The 13600-nt window shown below is 45.0% G+C and overlaps 1 protein-coding gene across 2 annotated transcripts in view; it reads right to left on the minus strand.

Annotated features, from left to right (window-relative positions):
- Parm1 (prostate androgen-regulated mucin-like protein 1) overlaps nucleotides 1–13600 on the minus strand; it is a 99648-nt gene that overhangs the window by 31133 nt on the left and 54915 nt on the right. For both annotated transcript variants that reach the window (XM_038345134.1, XM_038345145.1), the window contains exon 2: nucleotides 1441–2142. In XM_038345134.1, the coding sequence (XP_038201062.1) occupies nucleotides 1441–2142 (702 nt within the window). The remainder of the gene's footprint in view (nucleotides 1–1440; nucleotides 2143–13600) is intronic.

Below are 13600 nucleotides of genomic sequence, written 5' to 3' on the forward strand. Positions count from 1 at the left end.
CCCCACTGACAGTGTTCCATTGGCCCTAGCTTGTCATACATGATCTGACTGGAACCTTCTATTCTCAATGCAAGCCTGCCCACGACCACTGAGGGAAAGGCTTGGGGTCCATTTCCACTGGGCGTGCTGGCCATTCTTGCCTCACTGGTTCTTGTTGCATGGAAAGTTGTTTTCATGGAAGCCTTTTCTGCCAAAGGTCCAGAAGTTTAGAGTTTCACATTGGGGTCTGCTATGTGTAGCTTTAGAAAAGACCCTGAATATGTATCCACCATAATTTTCAGGATGGTAAAATGAGGCTAACACAACACTAATTTTACAGGGGTTTTTTTGAGAATAAAAATGAGTGCAGTGTTCTATAAAATCCATGCTGCTTTCCAGGAGGCACAGCAGTGTCTATGAACAAGCCTCCTCCACCTCTACCCTACAGTGATCAGCCTCTACCCTACAGTGATCAGCCTCTACCCTACAGTGATCAGCCTCTACCCTACAGTGATCAGCCTCTACCCTACAGTGATCAGCTTCTAAGGCCAACATCTCATTAGAACTGAGCCGGATTGTCATTTTTGGAGCTCTTCTGTGCCCTAAGCACCATGTTTGCCATCTGACCTCCATGAGGACAGTGTGTGGCAAAGCACTGCCCATGAGGAAAATAAACGGCATAGGGAAAGAATGACATCCAGGTCACTCAGCGCCGAAGCTGTCACCCAGGGTCCACGCTGAATTTTTAGCCTTAATCTTGTCCTTGAAGGCCAGAACATCCTCTACAGCTAGGCTAGCCAAAACTACTTAGATCTAAGATGCTTCCAAAGTGATGGCCCGACAACCTCAGAATTCATTGTAACCTGAATCTATATTATTCGTGACATACTCACCAGCTGCCATGGACCACACCATAGGAGGAGGGAAAGAATTTCCCATATTAAAGGCAAAGTCTTGAATATTCCTTTTATCAGTCTCATTATTTTTGAAAACCCTGTATGTATGATGTTCCCACTTCAGACAAGGTAAACCAATCACTTCTGAGGCTAGACTCCCCAATTCTCCATTCTCTGTCATGTAGGCCACTGATGCTCAGCTTTGGTTTTTCTCTTTGGTTTTGTGACACCCGAAGGAAAAAGATCTTGTTTTGCTGGGGGTCTCCCCCATTTTGAGAGGGGGCTAGGAAGTTGTAAGCAAAACCTAGGAAAGCTTGACCCGATTATTTTACTTCATGGTCTTCTTATGTACAACCCCTGTGACATTCTGTAAAGACACATCAGACAGATGACAACTGACTACAAAGAATATGAAATATTAAGTGACTGAAAACTTGCATTCTTGTTAAAATTATAGATCCTTATAATCATCCTTAGGTACTGTGCCTTCCACCTCTCTCCCATGGGAGGGGTGCTTGACCTTAGCACGACCTAGAACATCAGTCTCATCTCGAGAGGGACTCACCGGAACTTAAGGCATTCTCCACTTCTTGCATGATCAGGAAGGGGGTGGTGGTCTCAGACTCACAGGCCACTCTGTCATGCTCAGCATCTTGGGGTGATTTCTCCTTGGGTGCCGCCTCGGCTGTAACATGGGAAGTGGGTGTCTGACTCGAGCTGGGCCCCTCTGCTGGGGACGTGGGTGCCGTTGGAGCTCCTGTGGACTGGATGCTGGTCACCGTGGAGCTGTGGTTAGAGACACTGGAGGCAGACAGAGACTCTGGAGGGGAAGTTGCCTGGGATGTGGCTGTTGAGGCTGGAGCCTGAGAAGAAATGAGCGTGGGTGGCTGGGGCGTAGTGGTTGGCACACTTGCTTCAGGACTGTTGAGACCTTGCTCCTTGGGAGTGGGTGTCAAGTGGACATTGTTGCTCGTTGGGGAGAAGCTGGCAGGTGACTCTGTGTTGCTGCCGTTCCACTTCGAAGCTGGGCTGCTGACAGCCTCTTCTCTGGGGACAGTGGAAATGTTCTTGGAGAGCTGAGATGTCAAGGATGCAGCAGCAGTGGGGAGAACAGAAGCGTTGTGAGTGCCACCGGCCACTGGGGTGCTGGTCATAGCAGTGTTTTGTGCAGAGGTAGTCAAGGTGGCTGGAGAGGGGGTCATTTTTGTCATAAGAGAAGCAGATACTGGGGTCGGTGTCGGTGTCGGTGAACCCTGTACCCTCAGTCCTATGAAAGAAAGAGTCAGGACAAACACAGTTAATTGCATGAAAACCATATACACACGCACAATTGCACAGCTGATTTACGGTGTAATTCCAGGTATTTTTCTCTTATTTTCCCCCACTGTGCAGGTGACATTGAGGTGTGAAAGTGACTTTTAAAACCTACTCTTCTCACTTATCTGTCGCCTTGACTTGTGACTCCCAGTAGGAACTGGCCCGAAGCTCCCTCCAGAAGAGCAATTAGTGGGTCAGTCAACTCAAGACCTGGCTACAGGTGGAAAGAAATAATCTTGTCTCCTGCTGGTTTAAATCACTGTCCTTAGGGGATGAAGCCCTCTGCAGAAACTCCTGGCATTTGCCTGCATGATTGAGTGTCATTGCATAACACCTGCACACTGGGGATGCCAAGAGTGTCTATGTGTGTATGTGTGTGTGCTTGTGTGTGTGGAGGAGAGAGGGGGGGAAGGGGAGAGAGGGGGCAGTAAAATCAGTAAATCAGTGCTTGGTGACTGGCAGGAGGTGGGTAGAGTTTCAGAGGGGCCTCTGCCGCCCTGCTCCTATTTCAAATCCCAAAGAGCCATGGAGAGCCTGCCCCCTCCCTCTATCTTTCTGCCTTTCTGTACCCTGAGGTAGGGCTTGGTGATTTAGAAGTACATTCCTATGGAAGGAAGAGGAGTTTCAGAATAAAACCCTCATGTATGGTTTGGGAATATCACAAGTTCTAGACTGTTATTTTTTGCAATCATGATTTTGTCAAATCTTCCCTTTCAGATTTTGTAAAGTTTAGAATTAATTCTTCCCTCAACCTTGCTCCTACCCTCCATTGAGTTAGTCATTCACTTTATTCTTCATTCATGAAGTTTAAGCAATGACTTCTTTGAGTTAGTCTGGCAGGCTCTGGGCTCATCGTTCCACTCCGTATAGTATGCCGCTGGATTGCCTCTCTGGACCTTCCTCATCTGCCAACAGCTTTTCCTTGTCATTTCCATCTCAGTATAGGGAATCCCAACTGCAAAGTTCTCAACTGAAAATAGAGACGCCAGCCTTTGTTCCTCATACCCAAATGGAGTTCTCAGTCACTCACTCCCTTGAACTGTAACCTGATACACTCGCTTTCTTCATAATCACCTCAACATCCCCGAGTTAACTATTCAGGTGACAGCAGGGGCCTCTTAAAAGGCCTCCTGGCTTCTGGGTTTCACCCAGAAGAAACTTCTGTGTGCTTTTTAGACACAGCCGAGAAAATCTTTCAAGTTAATCTTAAAACCTTTTAAGGTGTTTGCTCTTTTCTTTTTGTTCGTGGCAAGATTTCACTATGTAGCCCAGGCGGACCTGGAATTCTGGAGATCCACCTACCTCGGCGTCTTGAGCACTGAGGTCAAAGGTGTGTGCTATCATGTCTGGTTTCATTTTTCAGCTAATCAAAATACTTCAAATGCATCCTGTCGTACTTAGAACGAAATCAGAAAGACCCCGTGTCATCTTAGGTTTTTCTCATTGTGATTAGCTTTGACTCAAAGTCACCTCAGAAGCTCTTCTCAGACGATTCTAATTAAAACCATCTCCGCTCCAGCTTCACGTCACTCTTTTCAAAGAGTAAGAAAGACTGCGCGGTAAAATCACAGCCAACGTTTACGGTTTTAACAATCTGCGTGTGCAGCTCACGGCTTTAAGTTTATTAACTTCATCCCGGGGGTCGCCATCCATCTCTACAACCTTCTCATTTTGTCGAGCTCTCTCTCCTCACTCTTTGCGGCTTGTGCAAAGGGTCTTTCTATATTCTGTGTAAAATTGATCATTTAAGGGTCTCATGAAAGTTGAATCATATAGGCTTGGTCCTTTTAATATACATTTATTTCACTTATCCTAAAGACTTTAAATCTCACCCATGCAATAGCATGTGCTAGAATGCCCTACATATTGTTATCTATCTGTCCGTCCGTCTGTCTATCTATCTATCTATCTATCTATCTATCTATCTATCTATCTATCTATCTATCTACCTACCTACCTACCTATCTAATCCATCCTTCATTTATCATCCATCCATCATCTATCCATCCATCCATCTATCCATCCATCCATCCATCCATCATCTATCATCCACCCATCATCCATCTATCCATCCATCCATCCATCATCTATCATCCATCCATCCATCATCTATCATCCATCCATCATCTATCATCCATCCATCATCCATCTATCCATCCATCCATCCATCCATCCATCATCTATCATCCATCCATCCCTCCCTCCCTCCATCCATCCATCATCCCTCCATCCACCCCATCTTGTGTTTATCAGCTTATCATCTGCCTTTTGGCCATTGAGAGGACTGTCGCCATGGATATGAGTGTGAGTACATAGAGATCTGCTATCTCCCTGCTTTCAGTTCCTTTGGGTATCTACCCAAGAGTGAGATTGCTGGGTCATGGGGTAATCCTCTTTAACTTTTTGAGAAACTGACCTACTTTTTACCTAATTTTCTTTTTTTGCATACTTCTATTTCTTTTTGGAGTTACCTATTTTCATTTGTATCAAAATGTAAGCTACATTTTAGTAAGGGTACAAAGACATGGCATGATTTGTTGTGGTTTTTCCTAAGGACAGTGTCCAGGTCACAGTAAATATTAAATAAGTACTTGTAGAAGACAGGCAGCAAAGAAGGAAGAGAAAACCAAATGCTTAAAGCCTTCCTTCCCAAGGGGCTGGAGATACAGCTCAGGGATTCAGAACACTGATTATTCTTCCAGAGGACCCAGGTTTGAGTCCCAGCACCGAAATGGCACAACTCCCTGTAAGTCCAGTTTCAAGGGGATCTGATGCTGTCTTCTGGGCTCCACAGGTACTGCATGCATGGCGCACAGACATACAAGCAGGCAAAACAGTCATATATACATATATAAAGATAAAACAAAATCCTTTCTTTCTGACTAGTCTAATGTCATCTCATCTAGTCCACGTGTCATTTGGCTAGTAGCTGCTTAGTCAGGACTTTTATATGATGGAGGAGAGTTATCTGTCTATGTTTCTTTCATTGGTTAATTAATAAAGAAAACTGCCTTGGCCCTTTAAGAGACAAAAAATTAGGTAGGTGGAGTAGACAGAACAGAATTGTGGGAACAAGGAAGTAGAGTGGGGGAGACGCTTCAGGCAGTCACCATAGTGAGTCTCCATGCTGCTCCTCTCCGAGATGGACGCAGGTTAAGATCTCTCCTGGTAAGCCACACCTCGTGGTGCTACCCAGATTACTAAATATGGGTTAAAGGAAGATGTGAGAATTAACCAATAAGAGGCTGAAACTATGGGCCAGGCAGTGTTTTAAAAGAATACAGTTTCCGTGTAATTATTTCGGGTGTAAAGCTAGCCGGCGGCCGGGTGGCGGGTGGCGGGAACAGCCTGCCGCTTCACTCTACAGATTGGAGCTAGCCGGGTGGCGGGACACAGCCCGCCACTTCCCACTACATTTATAATTTTTTTAAAAAATGCTGCAAGATCCCCGGCGGCAGTAGGCAGCAGAAATGCTGTAGGTCCCAAATGGTGGTAGCAGGCCATGTGGTGGCAGACAGCGGGCCCTGCGAGCAGCCAGTCCCAGGCAGAGACGGCTGCTGGTCCCAGAGCAGTGACTGGTCCCAGGCAGGGAGACACATCATGACAGGCGGGCAGAAGACAGAGACATGGATAGACACGACATGCAGGGTGAGGTTGAATATTTATTCAGGTGGTTATGAAGGGGGAAGAGACAGAGAGAGAGAGAGAGAGAGAGAGAGAGAGAGAGAGAGAGAGAGAGAGAGAGAGAGAGAGAGGAGGAGAGAGGAGAGACAGAGACGGGGGTGGGGAGCGGAGAAGTGGGGAGAGAGGCAGAAGCGAAGCTGCCTCTCTCCGAGAGGAAGATGGAAAAGAAAGCGAGCTCAGGCCAGAAGCTGAAGATCAGCCTGCCTCAGCGGATGGGGGAGGGAGTGGGCATGGCTTGTCTCTTAAAGGGACCAAGGACCAAAACTATAACAAGGACAACTGCCTGTCTAGTATCATTAAAGGGCAACATCTTTGCTTCACTTTGTCTTTCTGCCATAATATAAGCCTATAATATATTAGGCATTAATATATTAGGTCCTCAACTATCTAACCCTACATCCATGAGGAGTCTCCTCTTGAGAATTAACAGTGGTAAGGGCAAGCCTAAATAGTGTTCAGAAAGAGCAGGGCAGGGGCTGGACACTAGCCAAGAAAGGGAGAAAAGACCAGATGGGAGGCATTCTGGGCATCCTGATAGAATTTGCCACCTTGTCTGATGCCTTGTGAAATATTCAGGGGCTAATGGCAGATGTACTACAGAGCCTAACTCTGAACTTAACATTTGTATGTCCTTAAACACGACTGGTTTAATTTTACTTTAAAAGCATTGGTCAGAGGCTAGACTGAGTGTTAGGGAACTTGCGACTGGCAAGGAAATGTTTTAAGGAGTTGGTTCTGAATGTGGATGGTGAAAAAATTGCTTCCTTAGGATATAAGAGGACAGCCCTCCAAACTTAGGCTAAACAGTAGTCCAGGCAGTTATGGTGTATTCTAGTAGCCAAGGAACCTTTGACATGGGCATTAGTGAAGTATGAAATATTTGTATGTTACTCTGGAGCTTACTGCCTCCATATCATGGCAGCGCCCATGGCTGACTCAAGACATGGCAGTGCTTAAACCCACTTCTGAGATTCATAAATGGGCAGATAGCCTCAGCCTCAGCCTGGAAGTCGGGTCAAAGGATCGCTACAAGTCAGAGGTAAATGAGGACTCACCAAAAGAGCACAGATTCATTCACTCCTCGTGAATTAACTCGCTAATTTATCCGCCATTCATTCTTCCATTTACTATTCTCCTCGTTCATTCATCATCCACTTGCTCATTCTTCCTATCCCTTGAAGCTCAGAGAGAGATTAATAAATTCTGCACTACAGGATGTAAAAATATCCAAATGTCATTTTCAATCGACATTTAGAGAAGTCACGGAAGAGATAACATTTGAGCTGTTCATAAACGGATAAGAATGTACATGATGCCAGCTAAGCGATCTGTTGTTCAGGAGGACACTTGCATTGTTACATGCTGCAGAATACCAAAAGCTATTCTGTTATATCGTTAGAGGTCGAAAAATGGCTACTCCACGTGCTGGTTTGTTGACGGAGACTTCCGCTTCCTTGTGCAATTCTTACTAATTTACTTTTCTGTTCCCATCCTGCCTGCTTCCAGAGAGATCTGGAGGTGGTCGTTTACTTCCTATGGCTACCGACTTCGTGCTTATTTCAAGTACTTTATGGTCCAGCTCAGGCAATTTCTACTCCTAACCAAGCAACAATGCACAAAATCACATGATAATGTTGGGTACCATGATTCGCATAAGATATTAAAAATCTTAGCTTTGCTATATTGTCTGTATTCCATTGCTGCCTACCTAAGGCAGATCTTCTACTACTATAAAAAAAATCCCAGATGAACATACTATGACCATCTTAGAGAATGCCACATGCATTTGTTTTCTGGGTGGTGGTGGCGGCCGCGGCGGCGGCGTGGTAGTAGTGATAACTAAACACTGAAGGCTGAGTATTTAACACAATGCATCTCAGTTATAGAAGGTGAGAAGCCCAATGTCACTGTGCTAGGCAATTCAGTTTCTGATGAGGACACTCTTCCTGGTCTATGGATGGCCATCAACTAGATGTTCTCATGTGTCCTTCCTTTAGGAATTTGGGTGGAGCGTGGAATGGGGAGAGATAGCATGTCTCTCTCTCATGCTCTCTTCTTTTTCCTCGTATGTATATGTATATACACACACATATGTATATATGTACATATATACATATATGTTTTGAGATTGGGTCTCACTTTGTAGCCCAAGTTGACTTAGAACCCATTATGTCACCCCGGGCAATCTTGAACTTGTGGGCTGTTCTTCTGCCTCATCTTCCTGAGCACTATGATGTCCTTTATAAGGAATGAATTCCATCAGTAGGAGCCCATTCTCTCACGACCTCCCCAGCCCTAATTAGCTCCGAAAGAGCTGTCTCTGAGCCATCATCACATTCGGGAGCCAAAGTTTCATTATTCAGAACCTCTGTGGCATATGGTTTCTGTTTTCTCATATGGACGGCTTATTTTCTCATAGGCACACCAAACCGAAGAGGTCTAACAGGTAGGAGTGCACACTTTCTGAACCTTTGAAGAAAAGAGTCAGGGCTGTAACCTCTCACCTGCAAACAACAGAGAAGACACAGGCAGGGAAAGCCACGTGATGTACCTTTCAATACCAAGAACAACACCTGGACATTGTCTCTGAAGCCGGAGTCAGAGCTTGAGCACTTAATGTCTGGCCCTTCCAGGCAACCTGTGCCACAGCCTCAACGTGGCTGCAAGACCTGACTCTACCATCTGCTGTTACAGAGTTAGCAGGCAAGAGCCCCCAGGAGACATTAGAGAAGGTTGCAAAAGCATCATGCTCTGTCCGATTTCCCTCCACAGCAGAGCCACTTCACTCTGGAAAACCAAAGGACTTTTAGTATTTCCTTGAGAAAATGGAAGCTACCAGGTTGAAGACATAAAACCCAGTTATCTCTCTCTTAGAGAGGCGCCAACATTGCTTAAAGGCAAAGTGACATTAGCAGCCATGGTGCGTACTGTCTGGGCAGTATATTCGTGTGTATTTACGAGCGCCGGCTGATCCTGGCGTGGTCAGACTCCAGCTACCGTGCTGCAAGATGACCTGACAGATGGCTGTCACGAAAACCAAACCAAAACAAAACAGATTCCTCAATTACTTGTCCCCACGTGCACTGTCCTGAGTGGGACATCAGTGTCCCTGTTACAGCTCTTTGATATGTGAAAGACTGAGCATTTGGCTTGATCCCTGGTTTCCTACCATGTGATGAAGAGGGGTTGGGGCTGATAGATGGGACACTCAGGCATATCCTCCCACCAGTGGGAGGCGTTACGAGGCACCGTTGACTAAAGAGTTTGCTCTGAGCCTCCTGACACATCTGTGTGTCACCACACACCCTGTCCCTAAAGTCCACAAGCAGCAACCCCGGCTGGTGCTGGATTCTCACACAGCTTGGGTATAAGACTGCCCATTTCCTGTTTTCTCCTTGTCCTCCCTTGCCCCTAGCTTGTCAGCTACCTGAGAAAAGACATGACAAAGCTTTGGCAAACTTGCTGAAACTTAATAAAAGTGCAGTCAGCTCTCCTCTGTGGTTGCCAAGTTAGGTTGAAGTGCTGGCTGTGGTCTCCTGGCAGAGGGCTGGGTGGCAGAAGGGCTGTGTTAAATGCTGACATTCACTCTACATAACTCTCGTTCATCCTCTGAAGAGCCAGAGGCATGTACACACACACACACACACACACACACACACTCACACATTCCCATACATACACATACACACACACACACACACACACTCACTCACACATTCCCATACATATATATACACAAACATACTTACACATACATACACACTCACACACATTCATACACACATTCTTTCACAATATATACATATACACTCACACATTCCCCCTCACACACACATACTCTCTCACATACATTACACATACTCTCATACACACGTATATACACACTCACGCACTCTCACACACATACTCTCTTACACACGCACATTCTCTCACACGCACATATACTCTCTCTCACACACACATACAGTCTCTCTCACACACATACTTTCTCTCTCTCACACACATACTTTCTCTTACACACACACACACACACACACACACACACACTGAGGATATGTGTGAGAGCTGGATGCAGGGCCTCGGCTGGGCCACACCCTGTGACTTCTATCTAACCTTCACAAGGTTAGCATCTTCTGTCTTAAGTTTCACAAATAACCAGAGCCAGACCCAGAAAAGGAAACTAAGTTTTCTAAGCTGAAACTTGAACCTACACCATCTTGCCCAAGCCTCTATGACTGGAAAGTGCAGGTGCATTTGTGAATTGTGGAACCCATGTTTGAAAACTTTTCCTCTTCTCTCCCCAGATATAGTGTCTAGTGTGGGACATTAGAATGCTCTTTAAAATGGTATATAATTATACGAACTCTTCTGAACTTCAATGCTCCCACAGTTCCCACTGTGCCTTCAGTAAAGATCCTGAACTCTCTGGCACAGAACCACCATGAATTCCTGAAATGTTCTGCCTCCCTTTTTTTGGCTCTTGGGCTTCCTAGTCTGACTCCAGCCTCCTGATTCTAGTCTGCCAGCCCAGTTCTGAGAAAGGGAGCCCTGCTTGCTCTGTGAAATGCACTCCAACTACAAAACGCCTTTGTTCCGGCTTCATATGGGCACGAACTGTAGCAATATTCTCCTGTCAATCATTTCGTCTCGCTTCCTCCCACTGCGTTGACAGGACTGAGCCTCATCCTTGATGCGTTAGTGCCTGATACAGAGAACATGCTCAGAGAAGATGAGAAAAGCAGGTATTTTTCTGTCCTTTGAAGACAGAAGTGCTTTCTGATTTAAAAGCTGGGTCATGATAGAAACGTGCCCCCTACGTCTTTCGTGTGTTTATGAGTTCCATAAAAATGAATAGTTAACATGAAATTTCAGATGGGCTTTACACAGGCATCTGTTATTTCTGCTGACTTAGTTTTGGAGGCCAAAGGCTTTCTTTTTTCTCTTGAGGAGTCCTCTTGTAGCCTAGGCTGGCTTTATGTTCACTATAAAGCAGAAGATGACCTTGAACATCTGATTGTCCCACATCCTGCCTCTCCCTCCTGAGTGCTGGGGTTTCAGGCATGAGCCACCATGTCCAGGTTCACAGTTTTGTGTAGTGCTAGGACTTGAACCCAGGTCCTTGTACGTGTTAGACAAACAATCTATCAACTGAGCAATACATATCTTGAGTCCGGGATTTCTTCTCCACAATAATGATACAGGCCAGAACCATCAGCTCCTGAAATACCATCTTATGACATGGCTTAATGACAACCTTGTGTCACTATGACCACATTAAATAGACACTGGGAACTCCAGGATGGGAGAAGTTGGGTTTTCCTTCAGTATCTAAGCTGGGTCATTATATTCTTTAGTGTGAGAATAACTAGCTCACAAATGTGACCCATGCTACCTTTGGTTGGGGCTGCTCAGAGCACCCAGTACTCTAGAAGTTTCATGTCATATCTGGAAACTCATTGCCATTTGGAGTGTGCTCTAACCATATGGTATTTTAAAACCATCATATGTCTAGACAGAATGTGTGTGCCCCCAAGCCATTGAACTCTGCTTTAGAAGACACTTGTTTTTACTAGAATTGCCTTGAGTGCATTGCTTATGGAAATGAAACACCATGTGGTCCCAACAGTGGGCAGAGAGTGACTAAGTCAGAGTGTGCAGACAGGCTGTATGACTCAGCGTCTCCATCCACACAGTCAGCGCTACTGAAAACATCAGTTCTCTGTCCCTGCTATGCATACTAATATGCTAATGAGAAAATAACATTTATAAAGAATGTTGTACCTCTTGGCAAAAAGATCCTATTCTTTTTTTAACATCTGACTTTGTCAGCCAAGTCTCCACCAAAGTTCATTTCCTCTGGGTTGAGAAGGCCTGAAGTGCTCAGTCCCAGGAGGCACTACTGAGAAAGTATACCATCCGATGATTGACAGAGGCTTCAAATGTTAAAGGCATCATAGTGATGTTCTTCAGAAGCTGATGGGAAGAAGAAACATGGACATAGGTATGGTACCTTCTCTTGGATCATTTCGGGTCAAATATGGCCACCATGCACAGCACAGTAGGCAGTATCAAAAGAAAAAAGAACTCTAAGGCCTCCTTTGGTTGCCAGGGGGTGTTTTAAGGGGTAGTAGCATGTTCTCTGGTACTTTCCCTCCATAGGTTCAATCCTAGCATTTGTGGGGCTCTGGACAAGTCTGTCACATTTCCACACAGAAAAAGCTGACTTGAAACATTCCAGTGTTAGAAATGAAGATGTCTCTGTGGCCAGCTGTGTTTCCTCCAGGACTCTGTAGCCCATTTTGAGGGCATTCCTATACTGACCCCTAGGTCAATGGGACTTAGATGGTCTGAGGAGTGCCTGGATCAAGCCTGGCTTGAATGCAGTGCCCAGTCCGTCAGCCTTGGTGGGCAATATCACTTTTGACATACCTCACTTTTCTGACGTTTCTAGACCTTTCTAAGCAAAGAGCAAGGATAACATGCAGGTACCACTTTAGCTGTTTTACCAGAGACAGTCTTCCTAGAATTGAGGTGGGATTCTCCCTACGTAGCCTCATCCTGTGCTTGCAAGCCACATTCTTAGGTTTATAAGTTAAGTCCAGCTCTCTGTCTCTCTCCTGTTAAAAAAAAAAACAGAACTCCTTTTTTTCCCCTGGGTGTTTATAAAATGCTAAGATCTCTTGTCTGGCTAAAGGGTGGCCCAGTGTTTATTTTCCACCTCCAATACGCCAAAGACACAAGCCAGCCATTTTTCATCCCTATGGACCTGGAAACATCAGAACAGAATTTAGCAAAGCCTATAACGTTGCTCTGCTTCAAGACTGAATCTCTTTAGAGGCAACTTGGTAAGGGGGCACTGTCAGTGGCTGGGGCTACCAGAAGTACTTATGCCACTGTTTTCATAGTCAAAAAGTATCTGAGCCCTTCTGGCTTCTGAAAACTTCTCTCATGGTCTCTCATCACATGACTCCCTCAAAGTAGTTTGAATCCCATTTTGTGCCATTTAGACTTATGCTTGTATTTGAACTTCATACCAATGGAATCATGACACAGGCAAACTCTTAGGTTTGAACTCATTCATTCCCAGTGGTACTCAGCTGGGTTATTAAGTGTGCTCTCAGCTAGGGAGCAGCAAACCTTGGGTCAGACATGAGAAAACAGTCTGTCTTCATGTCTCTTACTCTTTATAACTACCATGATATTATATACAGCTGCCTATAATGATTCAAACAATAAGCCAAGCCATGTCTTTGCTGGGTGACTTTGTCTTATTCATTTAATCCTCTTATTACAAATTAGAGGTACCACCAGTTCTTGCATTCAAAGGGTTTATAGTCAGGATTAATCGATACTTCATGGAAGGTAGACACTGTCTGGCTAATTCAGTAACTAGTCTTAATCTCTTATTGCCTGTCTTCCCAAAGAGAATAAAAGCTGCCTATTGTCTTCCTAATCTCCTGACTTGCTAATGGCAATCAGTATATTCTAGTGCTGGTTGACAAAATAGATGAAACAGAGGTTAAGGGTTTGCTAGAAAATTCTCTGCCTCTTTATAAAAGGACTATGTAAGAAGGGTCAAGACTCTTGGCTACTATTATTTTTTTCTTCATGCTTGTCTTTAATGCAGATGTGATGTCTGCCACAGTGGTTGACATTTTGTGGAAGTCAAGGATAAAGTCAACCCACTAAGAGTTACGTAAGAGAAGAAAAGAGTTTTTCTCCTT

Source organism: Arvicola amphibius, chromosome 1 (genome assembly GCF_903992535.2).
Source record: "Arvicola amphibius chromosome 1, mArvAmp1.2, whole genome shotgun sequence".
Classification (NCBI taxonomy): domain Eukaryota; kingdom Metazoa; phylum Chordata; class Mammalia; order Rodentia; family Cricetidae; genus Arvicola; species Arvicola amphibius.